The sequence below is a fragment of the Panthera pardus genome, unplaced genomic scaffold (genome assembly GCF_024362965.1).
Source record: "Panthera pardus isolate Hobbes unplaced genomic scaffold, ASM2436296v1 HiC_scaffold_11, whole genome shotgun sequence".
Lineage (NCBI taxonomy): Eukaryota > Metazoa > Chordata > Mammalia > Carnivora > Felidae > Panthera > Panthera pardus.
The window spans coordinates 72,546,970-72,569,014 of record NW_026526666.1 but is presented as its reverse complement, the minus strand read 5'-3'; the positions used below and the strand labels follow the sequence as shown (position 1 = coordinate 72,569,014).

Genomic DNA, 22,045 nt, shown 5'->3' with positions numbered 1-22,045 from the left:
TTCCAGGTCGGCAGGGAGTGGGGGCACATAGAAAGGGCGCCCAGAGGGGAGTAGCAGGGGTGATGGTGTGCAGGTGTGGAAGCGCGTGAGCTTTCTTGGCTGTAATTTGGGAAGTTGGCATTGGTGTCCTGTAATTTGAAGATAAGGGTGGGAAGGGCTGTGCTAGCAGATGAGGCACGAGAAGTAGGAGTGAGATGGTGTGTGGACTGGCTGCCGTCTTAGAGTTTGCGCACGTCGGGGCTTGAGGGGCCGCTTGTATTTTGGGAAGGAAGCGACGTCAAATGAGGCGTGGTGGAGCAGTCACTGGGAGTTGTTGCGGACAGACTTGTTGGGGGGGGTCTCGCTTCAGTCTCAGGTGAGGCTTGGAGCGTCTGTACTGAGGGTGCCCTGGTGTGTCTGCAGACACCTGGATGGCACTATGGATGGGGCCCTGGGGCTGGGCTCCCTCTGTTGAAATTTTCTTAAAAAAAATTTTTTTTTAAATGTTTGTATTTATTTTTGAGACAGAGACAAAACATGAGCAGGGGAGGGTCAGAGAGAGGGAGACACAGAATCTGAAATAGGCTCCAGGCTCTGAGCTGTCAGCACAGAGCCCAATGCAGGGCTCGAACTCACGGACTATGAGATCATGACCTGAGCTGAAATCGGACGCTTAACTGACTGAGCCACCCAGGAGCCCCTCTCTGTTCAAATTTTCTAGCTTTTGAGGTCACCAGGTCTCTGCTGAGCTCAGGCCTTTGTTTCCTGCAGGAGACTTCTGAGGAAACAGCAGCTGTCACTTACTGAGTGTCTGCTGCATGCCGGGCTAGGCCCCCATCGTAGACGCAACTATGGAGATAGGTGGTAGACGGCTTGCATTCCACAGGACAGAACTGGAGGCCCGGCGCGGCTGAGCGGTCAGCCCCAGATCACACAGTGACCCTGGAGGTGACAGAGCCAGAATATGACGCCAGGCCTCACTTGCCACCCACGTTCCTTGTGCTGTGCCACTTTGCTTTTCAGTAGCTTCAGACATGCAGGAGGAAGTTGGCTCTGGCCAATGTGTATGTGTGTTTCAGATTATTCTGACTCCACGGAAGTCAAATTTGAAGAGCTTAAAAACGTTAAACTGGAAGAAGAGGATGAGGAGGAAGAGGAGGAACAAGAAGCGGCTGCCTTGGATCTTTCTGTGAATCCTGCCTCTATAGGGGGACGCCTTGTCTTCTCAGGTTCCAAAAAGAAATCATCTTCTAGCGTGGGCTCCAGTTCTTCACGGGATTCTATTTCTTCCGACTCAGAAACCAGTGAGCCTCTGGCCTGCCGAGCCCAAGGGCAGTCGGGAGTTCTCACTGTGCACAGCTATGCCAAAGGGGATGGCAGGGTCACCATGGGAGAGCCCTGCACCAGGAAGAAGGGTAGTGCCACCGGAAGTGTCAGTGAGCGGGAGCTGGCAGAGGTATGGGCCCTGGGCAGCGCTCGTGGGGGAGGAGCCACCCTGGCAGGGGTCCCGTGGAGGGCAGGGAGTCTGGGGGCCAGGAGGTGCTTCTGCAGGTGTCCAGGATGGCAGGGGAGACCCCCAGAATGGACCTCCAATCTGCAGTGTCCGGCAGAAAGCCAAGTGGTGTTGGGTCCCTTCCAGTTTGCTCTTTGCCGGGAATTCCTTTTCGCTTGCCCCTGGGTGACAGTTGCAGAGAATTGCAGCCTTAGTGACAGCTGCAGATGTGTAGCTATCAGGGCGCCCTCTGAGCCTCCTTGCCCTAGAGCATGAGGGTTACAGGGGTAGTGCTTGCAGCCCAGATGTTCATCTGTTAGGGACAAGGTGGTCTTCCTTACTCTAAAATTCAAGGTTTTTTTCCTTACAAAATCTTTTTTTTTTTTTCCAGTGTTTATTTTTGAGAGCAAGAGAGTACAAGTGGAGATGGGGGTGGGTAGAAGGAGAGGGAAAGAGAGAATCCCAAGCTGGCTCTGCACTGTCAGCCCAGAGCTGCGACGCAGGGCTCGATCCCATGACTGTGAGATCATGACTTGAGTGGAAATCAAGAATTGGATACCCAATGGATTAAGCCACCCCGGTGTCCCCTTTTTCTTACAAATCTCCGCTGCCGTGTAGTTGCCTGGAGGGATTCTCCCTCCACTCCCCCCATACGTTCTTCATCTTCAAGTGCAGCATTGTTGACAGAACATCCTCTCAGAGACCAGAATGAATTCCCAAAGCTGTAAATGTGAACGTTTGTTCAGGCTTCCTTCTAGAACATGTTGTCATCAAAAGCTGTTCTCTGTTTTGTGTAAAAAGGCTCTTGGTGGATCTGAGTGGGATATAGCAGAGCTGTGTTGAATGCAGCCAGACTCATGCCTACCCAAGTGACCTGCTCTTACTCCCCAGCCTCACGGCTTATGTGGGTCAAGTTGCAGCTGTGAGGCGGGAGGGGGGGTGGTGGAGGTGGGGGTGGGATGGGGTTAGTGGCAGATGGAGATCAGTGCAGAAAGGTTTCATTTATTCCCCATTTCCTTACTTTGGTCTTCTAAAAGTTTTTATTATGAAACTTTTATTTTTTCATGTAAAATTTTTTTTTAAGGTTTATTTCTGAGAGAGACACAGAAGCGGGGAGCTTCTCTGTGTCACAGAGAGACACTGAGAGCGGGGGAGGGGCAGAGAGAGAGGGAGACACAGAATCCTAAGCAGGCTCCAGGCTCTGAGCTGTCAGCACAGAGCCCGACACGGGGCTCGAACTCACAGCCAGCAAGATCATGACCTGAGCTGAAGTCGGCTGCTTAACTGACTGAGCCACCCAGGCACCTGTATTATGAAACATTTTAAAAGTATGCAGATAGAATAACCATCACCAATTGTTTACATATACTCATTGTCTCTGAATGTTCACGTTTGGCGTATTGGCTTTTTCTTCTCTTGGCTGAAGTGCTGACCCTGAGTACATATTACAGTCCTTCTAGTTTTCCCAGGAGTCCCTTTTTGAGGTTGGTTTGTCCCTTGTCTTGAATACCCGCATAACTTTCCTTTCTGCCTTCCCTCGATATCAGGGCTCAGTTTCTGTAGCTCTCCTTTCCCCTGTGCGTGTCCCTCCCTCCATCTGGGTGGGAGCAGGCAGGCAGATAAGCTGAGGGTCACGTCTCCTTTTCACTGCTTCCAGTAGCTGTTGTCTGCTCTCCTGTGGCAGCTTCCACAAGAGGCGGCTTTCCAGCTTGGACACCAGAATCCCTTACAGTCCCCGTTGCCACATCTGAGCCATTCTTCTTCACAAAGCTCCCCTGTCCTCATTCATCCTGCTGTCACACTACAGGTCATGCTGTCTTCTTGCAGCATCCTCCTGACATTCTTGCCTGCTATTGCACTCACAACCACAAAAACAGCTGACAGTAGCAAGGAGTTACTACACGCAAGATACTTCATACGCCGTTCAGACTCTGTTACTGCTCAGTTAATCTTACCAGAGTCAAGGGTCAAGGGTGTGTGTGTGTGTATGTAACCCACTTTTTCCTTCCCAAATTAGGAACTAGTTAAGGAATGAATCATACAGGTGTCAGGCATATGGAGCGCAGAACGTCACTTCATTGCCAGTAAAAATGATTGAAGAGAGTGGCTTTAAACCTATGGCCAAATGGCTTTGCTGCTCATTTACCCTCAGTGACACAGGTTACCTACCTGGTCACAGGTAGTCCTGGAGGACGCAGGCCTCTCCTAGTGGCTGAACATTTCCCACCTGCCTTTCATGTGTTGTGGACACAGACCCCAGCGCACTCACTCTGCAAAAGGCAGATTCCAGCCAAGTGAAGCTCATTACCATCCAAGTGTTGGGGAGAAAAGCCAGGAAGCACTCCACATGGAAATATGCTAGGGAGAAGGAGGCTCCTCTCTGACATGCTTCTTATTTCTGCTCAAAAATCATTGAGTGCCTTCCTGGCTCCTGTTTACTTCTGTATGGCCTTCTCAGCTGTAGTCTGGTGGTAATGCCCTTCTCCGCTCCATCCCCACCCAACCCTCTGTCCGCCCCCTCCTTGATGTGCTGCCATCTGGAACTACTTCAGATTCTCTGAAGATACCTTGGCTGCTCTGCCCCTTTTGCTTTACTCCGTCATCACTTAGGTGTGCCTACTCTGGGCTTGGACTCTGCCCTCAAAGAGCTCATAGTCTAGGTGTGAGCAAATAAGGGTGTTCCTTAGGGATAAATCTTGTAGTCCAGGTGGAAGAGTTAGCAGCTCAGCCTGGGGTTGGGGTGATGCATTTGGCGAGACTGCAGTGAAGCAGGCATTGTAGCTAGGCCGAAGGTTTGCAGGAGTACGCCCGGTGGCTGGAGTGAAGTTGGGAAGGGAATCTGGGAGAAGAGTGTGTTCCGAGTGGTGATGGTAGCTCGTCCAGAGTCAGAGCATTTGGGGGACTGCACTTGGTCTCAGGTTCTGAGAGGAACTTGGGAGATGTTGCTGGAGGGTGTCAGGAGCCAGGTCGTAGTAGTCTTGCCTATGTTCCACGAAGCAGTTTGACTTTGGAAAGTTCACCACCATGTGGTTTTTGAAGTTTATTTTGAGAGACATAGCACTCGAGTGGGGGAGGGGCAGAGAGAGAGAGTTAGTGCAGAGCCCGATGTGGGGCTCGAACCCATGAACTGTGAGACCATGACCTGAGCTGAAGTCAAGAGCCAGACACTTAACCGACTGAGCCACCCAGGTGCCCCCAGAATGAATTTTTAAATGTACAAAGATGCATATGGATAAATAAACCCGCAGGTGCTCCTCACCTAGACCCGATGGTTGTCAATGCTTTGCCACATTTGCCTCATCTGTCCTTTTGTCATTTGAAGTGTGTTAAGTCACAGGTGTCGTTTCTTCCCCACTTGGTGTTCCCTCCAAAAACGGGTATTTCTGTGATCACTGTGTCATTATTGTGCATAGCAAAATCAGAAAACTTAGCAGCATCTAATACCCAGTCCAAAATCAGGCTTCCCCAGTTGTCTAAAGTGATTTTATAGTAGGTTTGTTTGAATCAGGGTTTAGTCTAGTCTCACACCTTGTGTTTATTATGTCTCTTAAATCCCATCTTCTAAGGCAGTGCTCCCTCCACTCCCTGACTTACTCAAGAAACCATGTCAGTTATTCTTCAAGTTGTCTGGCAAAGGGTTTTTTAAGCTCTACACTAATGTTTTAGAAGATTGCTTTGAAAACAGTATAAAGGTTTTGGGGTGGGGAGAGGAAGTGGGCAAAATTAGAAACAGCAGAGGTTCTCCTGAAGGTGGTATTATGGATGATTTTCACTTCTTACATATATGAATTATTGGAATATTTTTTATGACTGCCGTGTATAATCAAATATTTCTATTTCGGGAGGAGCGAAAGATTTGCAATAGGGAAATCAATTTGGAACCTGTTCCTTTAGTCTGAAAGAGAGGTGGAGCGGACCTGGACTGTCTAGTGGTGACAGGGAAGGGGAGCAGGAAGTGGACCTGAGGGCCACTGTGAGGGCAGGAGCACAGGACTAGGGGGCTGGCTGTGGGGTGGGTAAGGAGGTGGGCGGGGGTTGACTCGGGGTTCTGGCATGAGTTACCGGATGGATAGGGGTGCATCAGTGGAGAAGCCAAGGGGTATTTGAGCGTGGCTCTGGAGGTGAGTTCAGTTTTGGGCCATGCTGAGTGTGACCGGCGTGTGGGGTGGGTGACGGAGATATGTGAGCACAGACATAAAGCTCAGGGGGGGTCTGTGGGAGGCAGTCTCCAGCAGGGTATCGGGGGGCATGGAAGAGCTCACCTGTGGAGCAGGAGGAACACTTTTCATCGTTAGGGTGGAGGTAGAGGCCGGGGAAGAAGAATAGCTTGACGTTTTGGGGGACTAGGAGAAGGCCATGTGTCCAGGCCCGGGGGAGGAGAACGACTAAAGAAGACCTGGGAGCAGTGGCCAAGTGTGGCTGTGTTGTTGGAGTTCATGAGGGTGAGGTGTGGGGACTGGATCCTGAAGTCTGAGCAGGAGGGGAGGGTGTGGGGCTCCAGCATACGTGGACATAGGAGGGGAGGGCTGCAAGGTGGTTTGTTTTTTTCAACTTGTAATTAACTCCTTTCATTTTATTACATTTAGTTTTAAAAGTTTGGGTTGATCTGTTTTTAATATATGTAAAATACACATGACCTAAAATCTGTCATTTTAACCATCGTTTAGCGTCTAGTTCAGTGGCCTTCTATACATTTTCATTTAGTGTACGGCCGTCGGCAGGCTACAGATTATGTTGAGGTGGGAGGAGTCAGGGAGTCCTCGGCATAGGTCTCCCGGAACAGTTCTCTGCTCATTGGAACCCGGCTCTTTTCAAGTCACTGCTCCCAGAAACCTTTCATCGCTCCCGTCTACTTTCCTTCCTCCTTTGAACACCTGCAGCACTTGGCTTCTTTTTAACAACCGTCCATCTTGGTCTCAGCACAGTTGTCATAGGCTGCAGAAGGTAAACTAGGAGCCACTCCCTGTGCCCCATTCGCCTTGCTTCTTGTGGCCCCAGCATGGTCCTGGGGCTTGGGCCGTGAGCCTTCTGTAAATGTGGAAGGAATGCAGGGAAGTTAGTTGTAGTAGGAGGCTGAACTCAGGATGGATTGATTGGGTGGAATGGGGGACTGACAGTCAAGGCTTGGGGCAGAAGCTGAACCACTTTGTCTATCCCTGGAGAGGTCTAATGGCATTGTATCTATATTTGGAAACAGCTGGGTTTTGAAGAGCACCCTTGTGTCCCTCCTACCCCTACTTTGAGCATCCCCTGCAGTGTAATTCAGGCCTCTTGCTGTTCAGTTTATGTGACGCTCTGTGTCGAGGGCCTTGGTAAAAGCACCCAGATCGACTGACTGCTGAAGCATCAAAGCTTCAGAATTTTCATTTAACTGCAGACAGAGCTACAGTGATGTCTGCTGTAAAAGTTCTTGTTTAAGCTGCTTTGGAAAAGTGAGTTCCCAAAACCAGGAGGGCACAGTTCTTCTCTGTACAGAAGAAACCCCATCAAGAACATTGACCTTGACCTGGGTACCTGATGTTAGACGAGGGAACATAGAACTCAGGAACCTGAGATGTGGCTTTCCTGCAGGCAGGGCCCTGGGAGACTCTACCTGATGTCCCACTCCATCCTCACACAAGATCCTTGGTGGGGCAGTGTTCACTACTCCCACACTGGTAGTGGATTGCTCCTTGCCTGGGCTCACACAGCTAGTTGATAGACTGAGGTTTGGACCCAGCTCTTGTTACACACTGAAGGGATTTAGAAGTCGGAGCACATCTCAGGAAAAGGAAAAGGCAGCGCTCTGAGCAAGGCTGTGGGCACCATGTAGCAGGAGGAGTGCTTTGTCCAGAAGATGAGAAAACGTGGAAAGATATTTTACTATTTGATAGACCTGACTCATTTGGTCAGAGGCAACATGATGGTAGTGGAAAGGGCAGAGACTTGAGACTCACACACCAAGTCCCCCTCTGGCTGGGCCATGAGCTCCTTGAGGCTAGGGATCCTGTGTCACCTGTGTCTGCATTGCCACGGCACCGAACCCAGTCTGCTGGGTACCTATGCTGGTCCTGTAGGAAGCACTCAGAATAAACAGGTGTCTTCCTTTCCCAGAGCTGCATTCTGGTGTTCTTTGTCTTGATCCTTCTATTTCCTACAGTACTTGGACCTATAAATTGATTTCTCTCTGTCTCCTACCCCATATTCGTGTCCTATTGCTGCTTAAACAAGTTCCCATGAACTGGGAGTCTTAGACCATAAGTTTATTATCTTCCGGTTCTTTAGTTCAGAGGTCTGACATGGGCCTCACTACGCTGAAGTCAAGGTGTCAGCAGGACTGTGTACCTTCTTGGAGGCTCCAGACTGAGACTCCTTGCCCTGCCTAGCTTCTTCAGACTGCCCAGATTCCTTGGCTTTTTTCTTCCATTTTCAAAAGCAGCCAGATAGGGCCAAGTCTCGCTCACATCACATCACTTGGACACACCGAGTGTTCTGCTTCCCTCTTTGTTACCATTTTTAAGTAGGTTTCAGGGGCGCCTGGGTGGCTCAGTCGGTTGAGCGGCCGACTTCGGCTCAGGTCATGATCTCGTGGTCCGTGAGTTCGAACCCCATGTCGGGCTGTGTGCTGACAGCTCAGAGCCTGGAGCCTGTTTCAGATTCCGTGTCTCTCTCTCTCTCTGACCCTCCCCTGTTCATGCTCTGTCTCTCTCTGTCTCAAAAATAAATAAACGTTAAAAAAAATTAAGTAGGTTTCACACCCAACGCAGAGCCCAGTTGTGGGACTTGAACTCACAACCCTAAAATCAAGACCTGAGCTGAGATCAAGAGTTGGATGCTTAACTAAGCCACTCAGGCACACCTCTCATCATTAAGCACTGTTTGATTACATTGATTACCTGCCCAGATAATCTAGGATAATCTTTGTATTTTAAGTTTATCTGATTAGTATCCTTAATAGTCTTGTCATATTAACATAACATTCACAAGGGTTAGAATTGCACACCTTCCTTGTTCTACCACATATCTTCATATCTCTTCTTCCACACATTTTTTCCCTCTCTGCCTATAAAACCATATTCAGTCTCTTTCCTGAAATACAATTATAGGAAATTCCCTTTTCAGGCTATGATCTCATTTCTTCCCTTAATCTTCTCAAGAAGAGTCTCTGATGCATTCATTCCTTAGTTCCTTACTATCTGCCTGCTGGAACTTTCTCTGAAAGTCCTGAGACCTCCCAGTTGCTGAGTCCCTTGGCCACTTCCTGCTCAGCTCTTATGTACCCTTTGGCACTGCCTCTTTCCCCTCCGTGAGCCCCTCCCCTCCTTGCTTTCTACTTTCATCCTACTCCGCACCTGAATCTCCCTTTTTTTCTCTTGTCTCCTATCCTGGAAGGGCTTAGTCTCCATTCAGTTTATCTTCCACTGGTAATGTCATCCACTCCCATGATTGCAATTCTGAACCTGATGCTGAGGATCCCCAAATCTACAGCTCTTGCTCAAACTTGATTTTTTTTTTTTTTTTTAAATGTTTGAGAGAGAGAGCCTGCAAACACGTGAGTTGGGGAGGGGTAGAGATCCGGGAGAGAGAGAATCCCAGGCAGGCTCCATGCTATCAGTGCAGAGCCTGTCTCCAGGCTCGAGGATCCCTGAGATTCATGACCTGAGCTGAAATCAATAGTTGGATGCTTAACTGACTGAGTCACCCAGGTGCCCCATGCTCAGACTTATTTTCTGAACCCTCAGGTTCAATTTCTTCTTAGCCCCTGGGTATTTCTATAGAAATGGGGCAGTGTACTGTGCACAGCCTGTTTAACTTGGCTTGTTACTACTGCCTCTTCTTCATCCATGTGAGTCCTGTTGAGTCTCTCTCACCTTGGCGATCCAGGCTGGAAATCCCATCATTTCTGTTCCTTTATTTTGTCCTTTTCTTACTTCCTGGTCCCCGCCACTACCATATCCCAGATTTAGGCCTGTTATCTAGCAGGTCTTCAAAGGGGGGAGTGCAAGAAGATTGTTAGGGTGCAGAAATAAGATGATGGAAGTTTATTTTATTTTTTTTAATTTCATTTTTTTATTAAAATATTTTTCAATGTTTCATTTACCTTTGAGAGAGAGACAGGGTGCAAATGGGGGAGGGGCAGAGAGAGGGAAACATAGAATTTGAAGCACGCTTCAGGCTCTGAGCTGTCAGTACAGAACGCAGGGCTCGAACTCCCGAACTGCCAGATCATGACCTGAGCCGAAGTCTGTGCTTTGACTGAGCCCCCCACGTGCCCCTCAGTAAATGAATGGGCCAGTGGACACTCAAACTTGTTTGAATTCACGTTGGGAAGGGCAGGCTCTGTTCTTCCTGGACACAGCCTGCTCAGAATTTGGTTTTTCTTGGCATTCAGCTATGGGTTCTGTGATTGCACGTGGAGCCTGTGGGCCCAGTGTGACTTTTCTGAAGTGGCCCTGCCCTGCCACCACTTCTTCCTAGTGCTCCTAATGAATTGGTTTTTGTCACAGTTGCAAAGTAGCCCTTTTCCAGGCCTCAATTCCTTGGTTAATGGGTTTTGCTAACTCCGTGTCTCCTAAAGGCAGGATGACCCCAAGTTTTTTTTTATTTTAATCACTCTCGTTTATTTCCCTTTGCTTGTTTGTTTTGTTTCTTAAATTCCACACAGGAGTGAAATCGTATGGTGTTTGTTTTTCTCTTACTGATTTATGTCACGTAGCATTATATTCTTTAGCTGCATCCATGTTGTTGCAAATGGTCAGATTTGATTCTTTTTTTTTTTTTTTTTAAGGTTTATTTATTTTGAGAGACTGCGAGTGGGGGAGCGACAGAGAGAGAGAGAGAGAGAGAGAGAGAGAGAGAGAGAAACCCAAGCAGGTTCCGCGCTGTCAGTGCGGAGCCTGATGCGGGGCTCAAACCCATGAAGCTGCGAGATGATGACCTGGGCCAAAACCAAGAGTCAGACACTTAATTGACTGAGCCACCTAGGCGCCCCAATATTTCATTCTTTTTAATAGCTGAATAATAGTTGTGTATATATATCACTTCTTCTTCTTCTTTTTTTTTTTTTTTTTAACATTTATTTATTTTGAGACAGAGAGAGACAGAGCATGAACGGGGGAGGGTCAGAGAGAGAGGGAGACACAGAACCGGAAGCAGGCTCCAGGCTCTGAGCCATCAGTCCAGAGCCTGACGCGGGGCTCGAACTCACGGAACGTGAGATCGTGACCTGAGCTGAAGTCGGCCGCTTAACCGACTGAGTCACCTAGGCGCCCCAATATTTCATTCTTTTTAATAGCTGAATAATAGTTGTGTATATATACCACTTCTTCTTTATACATTCATCAGTAAATGGACACTTGGACTGCTTCCATAATTTGGCTATTATAAATAATGCTGCTATAAACAGGGGGTGCATGTATCCCTTTGCATTAGTATTTTATATTTTTTGGGTAAATACCTAGTAATGTGATTACTGGATTGTAGGGTAGTTATATGTTTTATTTTTTTGAGGAACATCTATACTGTTTTCCAGAGTGGCTGCACTAGTTTGCATTCCCACCAACAGTGCAGTAGGGCTCCTTTTTCTCCGTATCCTTGCCAACATCTCTTGTTTCTTGTGTTGTTGATTTTAGCCGTTCTGACAGGTGCGTCAGACATTTGACTGAGCCACCCAGGCACCCCTTATTTTTTTTTTTATTTTAGAGCATGTGTGTGCAAGTTGGGAAGAGGGACAGAGGGAGAGAATCTCAAGCAGGTTCCACGCTCAGCATGGAGCCCCGTGTGGGGCTCAATCCCACGATCCTAGAATCATGACTTGAGCCAGAATCAAGAGTTGGGGACATTCAACTGACTGAGCCACCTTGGCACCCTTGCCCCTTTTTAATTGAATTATTTGGTTTTTGGGTGTTGACTTGGAGAAGTTCTTTATATATTTTGGATACTAACCCTTTATCAGATATGTCATTTGCTGATATTTTCCCCCATTCCATAGATTGCCTTTTAGTTTTGTTGATTTTTTTTTTTCCTTTCCTGTGCAGAAGCCTTTTATTTTGATGTAGTCCCCAAATTTACTTTTGCTTTTATTCCCCTTGCCTCAGGAGACCTATCTAGGAAAAAGTTGCTATAACCAATGTCAGAGAAATTACTCTCCGTGCTACTTTGTGGGATTTTTATGGTTTTAGGTCTCACATTTAGATTTTTAGTCCACCTTAAGTTTGCTTTTGTGTATGGTATAAGAAGGTGGTCCAGTTTTATTCTTCTACATGTTGCTGTCCAGTTTTCCCAACACCATTTGTTGAAGAGATCATCTTTCTCCCATTGGATATTCTTTCCTGCTTTGTTGAAGATTAATGGACTATACAGTTGTGGTTTTATTTCTGGATTTTCCATTCCATTGATCTATGTCTATTTTTGTGCTATTACCATACTGTTTTGATTACTGTGGCTTGGTAATGTAACTTGAAATCTAGAATTGTGATGCCTTCAGGTTTCTTTTTTTTTAATGTTTATTTATTCATTGTGAGTGAGAGAGCACGTGAGCATGCAGAGCCCAACACAAGGCTTGATTCCCCAAACTGAGATCATGACCTGAGCCAAAACCAAGAGCTGGAAGCTCAACCAACTGACCCACCCAGGCATCCCTGCTTTTTTTTTTTTTTTTTTTTAATGTTTATTTTTGAGAGAGCATGTGCTCTTGAGCTTGAGCGTGTGCTCAAGGGAGGGGCAGAGAGAGAGAGAGGGAGATAGGATCTGAAGTTTGCTCCTCCCTGACAGAGAGCCTGATGCGGAGCTCAAACTCACCAACCGTGAGATCATGACCTAAGCAAAGATCATGACTTAACCCACTGAGCCACCCAGGTGTCCCCTGCTTTTCTTTTCCAAGATTGCTTTGCCTATTCGAGGTTTTTTTTGTGGGTTCATACGAATTTTAGGGTTTTTCTAGTTCTATGAAATATGCTGTTGGTATTTTGATAGGAATTGCATTAAATGTGTAGATTGCTTTGGATAGTGTAGACATTTTAATAATTGTTCTTCCAGTTCATGAGCATTGGAATGTCTTCCTTTCTTTAATCATTGGAATGTCTTCAGTTTCTTTCATCACTATTTTCTAGTTTCCAGAGTACAGTTTTTCACCTCCTTGGTTAGGTTTATTCCTACGTATCTTGCTATTTTTGGTGCAGTTGTAAATGGGATTGTTTTCTTATTTTCTCTTTCTATTGCTTCATTATTGGTGTATAGAAATGCAACAGATTTCTGTAGATTGATGTATCTGTGACCTTACTGAATTCGTTTATTAGTTCTAGCAGTTTCTTGGTGGAGTCTTTTGGGTTTTCTATATAGAGTGTCATGTCATCTGAAAATAGTAAGAGTTTAACTTCTTCCTTACTGATATGGATGCCTTGTATTCCTTTTTCTTGTCTGAGTGCTGTGACTAGGAGTTCCAGTTCTGTGTTGAATGAAGTGAAAGTGGACATCCCTATCTTGTTCCTGATCTTAGGGGAAAGGCTCTCAGTTTTTCTCCATTGAGTATGATGTTTGCTGTGGGTTTTTCACGTATGGCCTTTATTATGTTGAAGTATGTTCCCTATAAACTTACTGTTTTGGGAGTTGTTATCATGAATGTGTGTTGTACTTTGTCAAGTTCTTTACCTGAGAGTATGACAAGTTTTAAATACACTGGAAAGAAACTCTCATGGTATTATTACTGATTCAGTCTTGTACATCTTAAACCTAATTGCATTTGCTCTGATATTATGTAAACACAGCATTAATTTTGTCAACTTTTGCTTTTGTAGCTACGTTAGGGTTTTAGATGCGCACTCTGTCCTGTCTGCTGAGGAAACGAACTCAAGAATGAATAGTGTCAGTTAGAGCTGAGGGCCTGACAGCACATAAGGAGAAGCTGGCCTATTTTACTTTAATGGGTCAGCTGTTCCTCACCCCTTTGGATGTCCTCTAGCTTTCAAGTCCAATGGCCCGGCTGCCTGGCTCTTTGTAACAGGTGCTGCTGGCCTTCTGGTCCAAGAGGAGGGGCACCTGGTTTCTCTGGGGCTCTCAGAGACATAATCTCATGACAGTGAGCTCAAGGGAGGGGCGTGACTCTCCTGTAGAGTGTGTTTATTTTTGGTACATTTGTTTCAGGCTGCTTCTGAGAACAGGACCTACGCTTACTAGGCACAAATTTTGTCCTAAAATTTTTGCATAATCCTAGTTTAAATTAGTTTGGATGGTATTGTCATTTTGGCTTTTCCTAAGACAGGTGTTTTCTGGGTTTGGTTTTATATTTATGTCTCTAGGCCTGTCTTTTCCCTTGGCTTTCATTGTAAGACTAACTTCTGCTATGACCCAAAGTGGAGGCAAGACCAATTTGATTTCCTCTTCTGGTTTGCCCAGGTGGCCGATGAATACATGTTTTCCCTGGAGGAGAATAAGAAGTCCAAGGGCCGTCGTCAGCCCTTAAGCAAGCTCCCACGCCATCACCCGCTTGTGTTGCAGGATTGCATCAGTGATGATGGTAAGTGTTTTCTCTCTTAACCAGGAAGGGGAACGTGGCTCACCCTATAGGACTTGCTCTGACAGGACATCAGGAGGCAGGGCTGAGCGCCAGGGGTGGGCCTGTGGCTTAGTTCTCCCAGATGCTCCACAAAGAGGGCAGGATCTCATTTGTTACTTACTTCATAGTCAGATTTCTTTATATGTCTGTGTGTCTTGGAATATGCCTGATACAGGATGATCACATGCAGGTTCTTCTCTTTCTTTACTAGGAGGTACAGGCTGATTTTTCTGGATAGCATTTCTTTCAATGATACCAAGCCCAATGCTGAATGTGTAGCTACAAAGATAACTAAGATATGTCCATGCCCCCAAAAAGCTTACAAGGTAGTGGGGCAAACTGACAGGAAAACAGATCTAAAGAAAGGAGATGCTAATCTAGGGAGGGGGAGCTGGAGGATAGATTCAGAGGAAGCAGCTCAAAGGGCCAGGCCAAGGTGTGGGGCAGGCAGGAGTGAGGTGGGGGGAGGCTAAAGAGGGAGTGCCTTTTTCTAGCAGGCCTTCAGGAGCTTTTGACGTGTTTTAAGTGGCCAGATTTACATTAGAAGTGACTGCATATTGAGAGTGGCTTTGAGGGCAACAGATGGGCTTTTGCCGTGGTCTCTGAGAGCTAGGGGAGGGTCTGAAGCAGGATGATGGTGGTTGGGGTTGGGGAGGGATGTAGTGAAGGTGTTGGGAGGTTAAAGCCAGCTGGATTTGGGGGTTGGTTGTAGACCTGTGAGCTTGGTAGGGTCCGGAGAAGCCTGGGTTCAGTGCCTCCCTGACTTCTGGTTGTGGTTGGGTTTGGAAACCTACGTCCAGTGTCTGTGGAGGATGTAAACTTGGGGCTGAGCAGAGGTGGTGTTTGGTAATGTTATTGGGGTACATGAGGCCACTGGTGGAGAAACATAGAGGAGGGCGAGCAGAGGTGGTATTTGATACCTTTTTAAAAAATTTATTGGGGCGCCTGGGTGGCTCAGTCGGTTGAGCGTCCGACTTCAGCTCGGGTCACGATCTCGCGGTCTGTGAGTTCGAGCCCCGCGTCGGGCTCTGGGCTGACGGCTCAGAGCCTGGAGCCTGCTTCCGATTCTGTGTCTCCCTCTCTCTCTGCCCCTCCCCCATTCATGCTCTGTCTCTGTCCCAAAAATAAATAAACGTTAAAAAAAAAAAATTTATTAAAGGGGCACCTGAGTGGCTCAACTCAGTTGAGCGTCTGACTTCGGCTCAGGTCATGATCTCGGTTTGTGAGTTAGAGCCCTGCATTGGGTTCTCTGCTGTCAGCGAGGATTCTGCTTGGGATCCTCTGTCCCTCTCACTGCCTCTCCCCTGCTCACATACGCTCTCAAAAATTAATAAACCTTAAAAAAATTATTAAAAATTTTTATTTAAGTGCAGTTGACACGCTGTTAATGTTACTTCCGGGTATACAACTTAGTGATTCGGCAACTTTGCCTTTCCCTGTGCTCCCCATGAGTGTCGCTGCCATCTGTTCACTATCTTTACCTTGAGCACACGCGGCCACTCTGGAGAGGGCAGAGACTGGGGTGGGGAGACAGGAAGAGGAGCCTGTGAAGGAGACAGGGGGGAGTAGACAGCGGTGTGGAGCAGAACCGGGAACTGTGTGTGTTGCTGGCGCTCAGGGAGTTGTTGCCATCAGCGCAGTGAGATCAGGAACGAGAGCATGGGTGAGTCTCTGGCAGGTCCCTTGTCACTCTTCACTGGTGCCCGGGCCCTTCCTGCCCTGTCCTTCCTGACACCAGTGGCTGTGTGGAAAGATCCAGAGTTCACCAGCCTCTCTGCTCCATAAGTGAGCCCCACGTTCCCTTTCTGATCTGATGCCGGTGCCCATCTCTACTGTTTTTCTTGGTAGAAGGATCGTGATACACTGGGTGAGGAAAGTCTCTTGAGATCAAAATCTCTTGAGTTCAATGTAGGCCAGACCTTGAGTTCAGAGTCTTAGGAAGTCCTCTTCCTCTGGCCCATGTGGGGCTTGGGATCTCTGGGTAGCAACAGCCTGGCTTCAGGATTTACCCCTGCAACCCCCCCACCCCCGAAGGCTCTAAATATAGGTTGTAGAAAATTGGAAAAGCAAACAAAGTTATAAAGAGGACAATAAAATTACCCTGCAAAGGTGACCACTTGCACGTCTTCATGTGTTAATCTTCTGACTTTTCTAGTCAGTCATTAGAGTATATCCGTGTATATGTTTTTATGATAGTGTAATTGAGATCATAAAATACAGCCGCCCAACTTTTTATGATAAATTTCCATTGTGGAAAGCACTGTGCACGCCTCCTGTATCCAACAGCTGCCATGTTGCCGTGGGCGCTGTCTCCACAGGCGTTGATGAACTTGCTGTACACGCACTTGCTGTCTCATCTGAGAGCGAGCTGGAGCCCTCCAGTCACTCGAAGTGCACCGCGAGGTGCTTTGCTCAGGATTCTCCTATACAGATACTTTTACCACACCTAGGAAAATAAGCAGTGTTTTGTAATATTGTCTTATCTTCAGTCCATGTTCATTTTTCCCTGCTTATCCCAAAAATATGTTTTATAGCTTTTTTTCCTTTAAACCTATAAACCAAACCAGAGTCATCCATTTCAAAGTTTTGTTTCTTTAGTTTCTTTTTTTTTTCTTTAGTTTCTTTTAGTCAAGCATGCACACCCTGCACCCCCCTCCCCGCGCCCCCCTCCCCCCCCCCACCGCTGCCATCAAATTGTTTTTCAGTTGAGGCATAAAATACTTGGTGAAATGAACACATCTTACCTGTTACGTCTCCGTGATGTCTTATGTATGTAAACTGTAAAATTCCTGCGGTTTTCACTTACCATGGTGAACATTTTTCCTCATCATTACAGTGTTCACGAGTGAAGTGATTTTTGGCCACCTATGGTTTTGAAAACAGCAGACATCACTGTGTTAATCTTCCTTTTCTGATTGGGTACCTGTTGCTTTTTCTTCTAGTCTGTGTCGGTCACTCTTGTTCTGGTTAGGATAAGGAAAATAGCCGCTTTGGTTTGGCACCGTTGTTCTTGCTGGACCTGGCTGTGGCTTATAGAGGTTGATTTTAATTGTCTGCAGTGGCCTCCCTACGTTACGGTACGCTTCACTCAGGTCCCACATGAGGCAGCTGCCAGGTCTCATTCGGTTAAACAGGACTATGAAGGCAGAGTAGGTAACTGTTTATCTGCACTGAGCTGCAGTTGCCGGAAATGAACAAATAAATAAGCATGTCGTGGAGTGTTGCATGGGCTGCTCTGCCTGAGTCTCTAGGGCTTCCTCAAAACAGTTCTGTCTTGGTCAAAGCAAGACCATTTGAGGGGTTGTAGCTGGGGCCTCCTGACGGTCACACATAGCTAGATGCCAGGCGTGGAGTGCCTAATGTGGTGGAGCTGGCGTGGAGCTGCTCTGTCAGGTGCTCCAAATCCATACATGGACTGCTTTGGGGACTCAATTGTCAAAGAAGAACATCCCAGATGTAACTTCTTATATTTCCGTCACTTGGGGGAGGATTTGGAGAAAAGCTCTGGATTTATTTATTTTGATATGTGTTGCTTCTTCGATCAAGGATTGCCTTCATTCACCCATAATCCTCGAGTTAATGTGTTTTGCTACCTCCTTGACCCTGTTTCCATGGGGATCGATTGGGCTGTGCCCTTCCGATTGAGGGGGGACCTGGAAAGTGTGCACCTTTGTTGCCTCCATCTTGTTTTGCGAGTGTAGGTTTTTGTTTCCATTCAGCAGTGTGTCCCTTTCTTCCAGGAAGATGGCAGCCAGAGGGGATTTTCCTTCCTCAGCAGTGCTGAGGCCGGATGAATCCTATGCTTTGCTGTTTGGAGTAACGAATAGATAGAAATTTGTCATCTAGACCAGAGGTCTGCAGAGGCGCAACACCTTCTGTCACATATCCCACTGTCTTTCTCTGAGTCCTGTAAAAATGTAAAAACAGGGCCACCCAGGTGGCTCAGTTGGTTAAGCGTCCGACTTTGTCTTGGGTCACGATCTCGAGGTTCGTGAGTTCAAGTCTTACACGGGGCTCTCTGCTGTCAGCACCTCTGCTTCAAATCCTCTGTCCCCCTCTCTCTGCCCCTCCCCTGCTTGTTCTGTCTCTCTCAAAATAAATAAAGTTAAAAAAAAAATGTAAAAAAATTTTTTTTTGTTTTTACATTTTTAAAAGCTCCCCAAGTGGATTGCATTTGGCCTGCAGGCCGTTGTGTGCTAGGCCTTGGTCTAGACTCAAGGTGTTCCATCCTTTGGCTGGGAAAGAGGGTTTGTCTTGGACACACTCTGCCTTCCTCTGAGACAGAGCCAGGATGGTTGGGGATCCCTGTTCAGAAAGGCAGATATCCCACTGGCCTTTCCAGAGGGAGCTAGAAAGTTCTGACTAAGGCACATGATGTAAAAATTATTAAGCTTGCTATTTCCTTGTGTGTGTGTGTGTGTGTGTGTGTGTGTGTGTGTGTGTGTTTTTCCCCTTGTTTCCCTTCAGTGTAACTAAAGAGAAAACTCTTAAATAAGGACTCAATATGCTGACATATTGGAGGCAGCAAGCAACATGGTTTCTGGCAAGACCCCGTTGTACTGTGCTGCCCTTGGGCACAAGGGTTGAATGCTGGCAGTTTTTAAGGGAGAGGAGAGTGGGCTGAACTCCTGGGGCAAGAAGAGGGACTTCTTCCTGGCAAGAAGTCTGAATTCCTGCCAGAGAGGGGGCTACGGACAGGACTGTGCAGTTTCATCCAAGTACTGAAGGAGTCTATTGGAAATCGCTTCTGCCCTTTGCCTTTATGATCTGTAGGATCTTGGCTTTAGGCCAAACCTGAGACCAAAAGTCTGGGCTGAGCTCATCTGCTTTCTAGGCAGAGCTACAGATGTGTGGCACTGGTACCGACTCATGTTCTGCTTCCTGCTTTAGAGTCCTCTGAACAGCCAACCCCCGAGGAGGAGGCTGAGGAGACAGAGGCCTGGGCTAAGCCCCTGAGCCAACTATGGCAGAACCGACCCCCGAACTTTGAGGCCGAGAAGGAATTCAATGAGACCATGGCCCAGCAGGCCCCTCACTGCGCTGTCTGTATGATCTTTCAGACTTACCATCAGGTAAGTCCACTTCGTCCTTTGTTTACCTGGGACCTGCAGTCCAGAGGGAGGTGGGGTTTAGTTGTGGGTACATAGCTTGTCACTGGTCATCTTGGGAAAGGTGCGTTCTTCTGGTGTTCAGTGCCCTATCTGAGTGCTGGCCAGGCTACTCTGGCCAGGCAGATAATCTAGCAATGGGGCTTTTCACTTGACTGTGGTTTGCAGAAGAGCTGGAGTGTGGCTTAGCCTTGACTTGGTGGGTTTCCCTGCACCCTGTGGCACTCGCATTGTTTGCAGAGGAATCTTGCTCTTTTGTAATTATTCTAGGCAGTGATGATTCCTTCCGGGTGGTTTTTCCTCCTGGCCAGTCTGGAGCACTGTGCCTTTCTTCAGGACAGTCTGCCAGATTCTCCAGTGTTGTGTCTTCCTTTCTCATTGCCACCGTGGGTACTGGCAGTACCCAGAAGGAACTAGGGGAGGGACTGCGGGAGGAAGTGGAGGGGGAAGCACTGGAGCTGAGCTTGTCTGTGCCCCTCCCCGTCCTGGGGCACTTGATGGTAGCCTTCGGGTTCAGCTTGGGAAGGTCGGGAATGCATCTACAGGGGCACGTGCCGGGTGAGCAGCTGAGGTTCACCTGGGACCTGCACAGGGCGGCATGTGGATAACCAGTCCTCTGTTGGTTAAGGTGGCATGGCTACACTGAGCTGGCACAGCCACAGATTCACGCTTGCCAGAGAATGGAACCTCAGGCCAACATACTTTGGATTAGCAGCTCAGTACTTCTTTCCACTGACGAAAAAGCAAAACTGAAGTGTGTGTACCCTTGGCCTGCGAGACAAGTGAACGGACTGGGTGCACTGTCAGCAGGTCCACTGAGAGGGCCCCAGGGTTTCAGGAGGGGCACATGCTTAGGGGTGACATGTTTTGGGCCCTGTCCTTGAAATGGTGGTGATGGTGCCATCCATAGACAGAGCCAGCAAATATTTGCAGTCAGGGTGTTTGCCAAGGAAAGTATGTGGATGTTCTTTCTGGGCATTCTTTCTGGAGGGACCCGAGCCAGGAATCACAGGTGGGGCTCCAGCCGTGTGGCAGTGCTGCTGCTCAGGTCACGTGCTGCCATGGGGCCCAGGAGGGATTCCGTGCTGGTCCATTAGGAGCACCTGCTCTGGGTCCTCTCCCTGGGTACGGGCCACCGTGCAGTGCAGCGCATAAGGGAGCCCACAAGAGCAGCCTCGCTAACGTCTCAGTGCATTTTATTACCACTTGGTTTGGGAAGATTGAAATCCCAGTTGCCTCTTACCTTGCTCCCTTTCCTTAGTTGTCCCCAGGGTCCTTTGTTTGATGCCTCTGTGAGAAATTGAATTGGAGTCATTAGAGGTAACTTCAATTAGCAGCTCTGGGATAATGGCTTTGCACCCGAGAGCCTTAGCCACAGAGTCCTACCAGGAAGAGAGGCGGCTTTCTGCTGACAGAGCAGGTGGAAGTGGAGACACAGGCGCATGTTCACGGGATTCTGGGAACTCTGCACTGCTGTCTCTCCTTAGGTGGAGTTTGGAGGCCTTAGTCAGAGCTGTGGAAACGCTCCAGATTTAGCCCCCCAGAAGCAGAGGACCAAGCCATTGATTCCTGAAATGTGTTTCACCTCGACTGGCTGCAGCACAGACATCAACCTTTCTACCCCTTACCTTGAGGAGGACGGCACCAGCCTTCTAGTTTCCTGCAAGAAGTGCAGTGTCCGGGTCCACGCCAGTGAGTGCCTCCGCTTTTGTCTGCGTCTTGACCCAGAGGGCCTGAGCCTTCTCACTGCAAGTCTCGCCCCGTGTTGGCCTCCCTCCAGCCTCCCAGTGGCACCCCCAGGTCCCGAGTGCAAAGATTGCTCTCGTGTTCTTGGGGATTTTGCTGCTGATGGAGTTGGGAGTTTCACTGACTTTGGGTGCGTCCTTGTATGGTCAACCTTGTGCTGTTCTCTGGGCTGTAGATGCCAGGAGGGGATTAGTAGTCCCTGCTGCTCCCTAGGTGTTTGTACCAGTGGACCTACAGGCTCTGACTTTTCGAGACCTTGGGCCATAGTGTATGGGTGAATCCTGGGGGACCCTGACTCTAGAATTCAGGGGTTTTCCCGTAAGACTTGGTCGCAGCCTTCAGACTCATGGTATGTGAAAAAGAGTCACAGGTCTGCATTCTGACTCTGACCTCTGGGTTTAATTTGCTCATCTTGGTGTCCTTGTTAGGTTGCTATGGAGTACCCCCTGCAAAGGCTTCTGAAGACTGGATGTGTTCTCGGTGTTCCGCCAATGCCCTGGAGGAGGTGAGTGTGTCCACAGTGTTGCTGTCTTCCCCCTGAGACTCGGGATTTGCTCAGGGCCAGGCTTTTTCGTGTGGACTTTCTGTCCCCAGCAGTCTGTACAGAGCCTGGTACACAGTGATGTTAGAGAGTGCGTACTGTCAGAATAAATCTCCCCAGACAGTGTGGTTGCTGCCCAGCTGTGGCAGGGCATGAATGGAGTCTGGAAGCTGTGTTTGCTACATTGTGTCCAGACTAAGCGGAGGTCCTCCTGTGGACAAGCTATAACCCCCTTTAAAGAATGCATTGGGTTTGGCCATCAGAATGGGGTTCAGGTGGTTCATTTTGTAGCTTTGTCTTCATCACTCCCTGCCCCGGAACCTAGCAGTACCCCACATACAAGGCAGAGTCCTGTAACGCTTCCAGTTTGAGCAGAGTATCATTGGTTACAGTTGATAACAGTAACAGCAAAGAGGATTATGTTAAGTCAAGTGGAATACTTGGTGTACTTTAGCCCCGGGTGGTCTCCCTGTCTTCCTGTAGGGGAGTCCTGCTTACATGGGCTGCGTAGGCGAGGCCCCACCTGCCGATAAGCCACTTTCTTATGTGGAGGCTCCAGTTATCCAAAGGAGGCCAAGGAGAGAGCAGATTGGATGTTAATGACTTGGTGGTAACCACCCTTCCTTCCTCCCCCTCCCTTCTTGGCA

The 22,045-nt window shown here is 48.0% G+C and overlaps 1 protein-coding gene across 3 annotated transcripts in view; it reads left to right on the top strand.

Annotated features, from left to right (window-relative positions):
- The window catches only part of KDM4A (lysine demethylase 4A), a 46,088-nt gene that overhangs the window by 14,293 nt on the left and 9,750 nt on the right, over positions 1 to 22,045 (top strand). For 2 of the 3 annotated variants that reach the window (XM_053896326.1, XM_019428980.2), the window contains exons 11-15: positions 1,059 to 1,435; positions 13,844 to 13,964; positions 18,894 to 19,075; positions 20,599 to 20,803; positions 21,286 to 21,362. In XM_053896326.1, the coding sequence (XP_053752301.1) occupies positions 1,059 to 1,435; positions 13,844 to 13,964; positions 18,894 to 19,075; positions 20,599 to 20,803; positions 21,286 to 21,362 (962 nt within the window). Of the gene's footprint in view, positions 1 to 1,058; positions 1,436 to 13,843; positions 13,965 to 18,893; positions 19,076 to 20,598; positions 20,804 to 21,285; positions 21,363 to 21,881; positions 22,014 to 22,045 lie in introns of those variants that run through there. The other variant, XM_053896331.1, reaches the window with a different exon arrangement.